Raw genomic sequence first — 4,362 nt, 5'->3', positions numbered from 1 at the left:
ATATATATATATATATATATATATACACACACACACACATATATATATATCAATGTGTGAGTGTCTTTGTGTCTGTGTTTTTCCTGCCTGCCACTTGACCATAGGTGTTTGTGTGTTTACATTCCCTGTAACTTAATGGTTCAGCAAAACTGACTGATGAAATAGGCATCAGGCTTAAAAACAAAAAGTACTGGGAGTGAATTCATTTGACTAAAAATTCTTCGAAATGATGTCCAATGACTGAAACAAATGACAGATTAAAGATAATTAATTAATTAATACTTACTTTAATATGTGATTTTCCTTCTTGCCAAATTATACTGACAGTTATGAGACCAACTGCTCCAATAATAAAACTGACAATTACAAAATACCACCATCGTTTGCAGTGTCCATTTGACCCACAGCAACCCATATCTAAAAGTATACATAGAGAAAGCAGACTTGTCAGGATGTGTAGAGTGGCAGGGCAGTTTGTATGCAGATATCATTTTGTAATCACATAAATTTTTGGTGTTGTTCCCCTGCTAAGCAACTTGCAAGTGAAATTGTATAGAAGCCTCCTGTATATCAATATATATGTGTGCATGCATGTGTGTGTGTGCATGTATATATATATATGTGTGTGTGTGTGTGTGTGTACATATATAAAGCAAATAAGTAACAAGGATGTTCAGGTATCAGTGCATTATGGCTGTTTGAAGTTTCACCTTACACTATTTAATTTTACTTCATACGAGGACGAATGTAAATCTTTTAAACATCTCATCAACTCATGATTTTAATTTAATATATTTTATCTGATGTAATTTCCTGTAATTAATATATTTTATCTGATCACAATATATGTATTGTGATCACCAACATTGGGTTTATAATAAAAAATATATATGTATATATTTGATTCTATTTCCAATTTGAATGTCTTCCCTCCCTCCATGAACTTTGATATTTGCTCAATAAATTGAACTGTTCTGTGTTATTTCGGGGAAAGAGTAACACTCTTTGATTATTTAGTATGGCTGTGTGGTAAGTAGCTTGCTTACCAACAACATGGTCCTGGGTTCAGTCCCACTGCGTGGCATCTTGGGCAAGCGTCTTCTACTATAGCCTCGAGCCAACCAAAGCCTTGTGAGTGGATTTGGTAGATAGAAACTGTATATATATATGTGTGTATGTATGTGTGTGTATATGTTTGTGTGTCTGTGTTTGTCCCCACCAACATCACTTGACAACTGATGCTGGTGCGTTTATGTCTTCGTAACTTAGCGGTTCGGCAAAAGAGACCGATAGAATAAGTACTAGGCTTACAAAGAATAATTTGTTCGACTAAAGGCGGTGCTCCAGCATGGCCACAGTCAAAATGACCGAAACAAGTAAAAAATAAAAAGAATATATATATGAATAGATATATATATTTCCACAAAAAGAAAAAACCGGAAAAGAAATGGCTTTTCTGGTAATTTAGCGTTTATTCCCTACTTAAATAGGGAGTGCTTAATTACACGCATGCACATATACAAATACTAACACCTACACATACATACAAGCACACACACACATATATATATATCCATACATAAGCACATAGAGATGCATACACCCACATATACATATACACACATACACCAACACAGACACAAGAACATGAGATCTTGCACATACATACACACAGAGAAACCCAGACACACACATACACATGTATTCATTCACATATATTCATACATATATACATATACACACATACACATATGCGTATAATAAAAAGAAGGAAAAGAAAAGGAAACAAAGAGGAGAGGGAAGGAGAATTAAGTGGATCAAGAATAAAGAAATGGAATATTTTGATATATATATATGTATGTGAGTGTGTATATATATATATATATATATACACAGGGTGATTCAAAAGTCACTATACATAAGAAAAATTTATTTTTATAAGAAATAGTTAAATAAAAAAAACTCTCTTATAAAAAAATAAATTGTTATGTATGGTGACTTTTGAATTACCTTGTGTGTATATATATATATATATATATATATATATATATATTTATATATCTCATCATCATCATCGTTTAACGTCCGCTTTCCATGCTAGCATGGGTTGGACGATTTGACTGAGGACTGGTGAAACCGGATGGCAACACCAGGCCCCAATCTAATTTGGCAGAGTTTCTACAGCTGTGTGGTAAGTAGCTTGCTTACGAACCACATGGCCCCGGGTTCAGTCCCACTGCATGGCATCTTGGGCAAGTGTCTTCTACTATAGCCTCGGGCCAACCAAAGCCTTGTGAGTGGATTTGGTAGACGGAAACTGAAAGAAGCCTGACGTATATATATAAAAAAAAAAATATATATATATATATATATGTGTGTGCTTGTGTATGTTTGTGTGTCTGTGTTTGTCCCTCAACATCGCTTGTCAACCGATGCTGGTGTGTTTAAGTCCCCGTAACTTAGCGGTTCGGCAAAAGAGACCAATAGAATAAGTACTAGTCTTACAAAGAATAAGTCCTGGGGTCGATTTGCTCAACTAAAAGTGGTGCTCCAGCATGGCCACAATCAAATGACTGACACAAGTAAAAGAGTAAAAGAGTATATATGTATATATATGTGTGTATAAATATATTTATATATATACACATACATACACACACACACACACACATACAAGTGGAAGCTGATGTGCTAGGTGCACAATAATTTACCGTATGACGTCGTAGCTCTGCAAAGTGTTCACATTAAAGTCCCTCTGGCATGTGATCTGGTTGAGGAAGCTGCACACTGTTTGGTGCAGTTAAGTAGAATGAAATGCTCATAGAATATGATACAATAATAGGAGGCCAGTTTTTAGTATTTTGTTTGTTTTGAAATTAAAAAAAAAATACAAACAACCCGCTTCCTGTTATTCTCTAATCTATTACGCACACACAGACACACACATAGATATATGTATATATATATATATATATATATATATATATATATATATATATATATATATGTATATATATATCATCACGATCATTATTTAGCATCCGTTTTCCTTGCTGGCATATTTTAAACACTTTGATTGGAGTCTGGGGCAGCCATCCGGTTCACCAGTCCTCAGTCAAATCGTCCAACCCATGCTAGCATGGAAAGCAGACGTTAAACGATGATGATGACGATGACCAGGACTTGTAAGCCAGAAAGCTACACCAGGTTCCAGTCTGATTTGGCGCTTGGTTTCTATAGTTGAATGCCCTTCCTAATGCCAACCACTCCAAAAGTGTATAGGAAGCCTTTTACATGTCCCTAGCACAGGCCACACACAGACACACACACATAAATTCTTTTATTCTTTTACTTGTTTCAGTCATTTGACCATGGCCATGCTGGAGCACCGCCTTTAGTTGAGCAAATCGACCCCAGGACTTATTCTTTGTAAGCCTAGTACTTATTCTCTTTTTGCCGAACCGCTAAGTTACGGGGACGTAAACACCACCATCGGTTGTCGAGCGATGTGGTACTCCAGCATGGTCATACTCTAATGACTGAAACGTGTAAATATAAAAGATATAGATAACTGCAAGTGTACTTGTGCGGGTATGGAGTCTATTTTGTAACCTCTTACTTCCAGGTTCAGTTCCCCAACATGACACCTTGGGCAAGTATGTCCATTGGACCAAAGCCTTGTGAGTGAATTCGGTTGATGGAAACTCTGTGGAAGTTGTATATGCATATTTATGGGTGTGTTTGTGTGTGTATGTGTGTGTGTTTGATTTCATCCCACCTACCTGTAACTTAGTCATTCGGCAAAAGAGATAGAATAAATACCTAACTTAAAAAATATAAAAAAAAGAAAGGGCATCCAACAGTAGAAGCCACGCCAAAACAGACTATGGGACCTGGTGTGGCCCCTGGCCTTGCCAGTTCCTGTCAAGCCATCCGACACATGCCAGCATAGAAAACACGTTAAATTATGATGATAATGGTATATATATATATATATATAAATACATATTTGTTTTGCAAGATTTTTGATGTGAAATCGTGTGTTGAAACAGATGTTGTTGTACTTGGGGATGGTCATATTGCCAATTTAGCCAATAAAAACACACGCACTGTATATTTGGTGTTAATTTGCTTCAGCTTTATATTACATTAATCTTAATCTTATTTCGATGATATCAACTTAGTGGTAAAGACACCCCCACAAGAGAGTACCCCTGAAATAGAAATAGAAACTAAGACTATGGAGAGCATCCAGCAAATAGCTAACTCCATCCACCAGAGTATTAAAGTTACGATAGACTACCCTACTAAACACCCTAACCATAGATTACCTGTATTAGATACTGAACTCTGGCTAGAAAC

General features: G+C 35.9%; 1 protein-coding gene across 3 annotated transcripts in view; it reads right to left on the bottom strand.

Annotated features, from left to right (window-relative positions):
- Positions 1–4,362, bottom strand: part of LOC106876002 (ectonucleoside triphosphate diphosphohydrolase 1) — a 38,910-nt gene that overhangs the window by 18,162 nt on the left and 16,386 nt on the right. For 2 of the 3 annotated variants that reach the window (XM_014924352.2, XM_014924355.2), the window contains exon 2: positions 287–417. In XM_014924352.2, the coding sequence (XP_014779838.1) occupies positions 287–415 (129 nt within the window). In that variant the 5' untranslated portion in view covers positions 416–417. Of the gene's footprint in view, positions 1–286; positions 418–2,711; positions 2,849–4,362 lie in introns of those variants that run through there. The other variant, XM_014924354.2, reaches the window with a different exon arrangement.

The sequence above is a fragment of the Octopus bimaculoides genome, chromosome 2, assembly GCF_001194135.2.
Source record: "Octopus bimaculoides isolate UCB-OBI-ISO-001 chromosome 2, ASM119413v2, whole genome shotgun sequence".
Lineage (NCBI taxonomy): Eukaryota > Metazoa > Mollusca > Cephalopoda > Octopoda > Octopodidae > Octopus > Octopus bimaculoides.
This window is presented reverse-complemented; position numbering and strand designations above follow the sequence as displayed.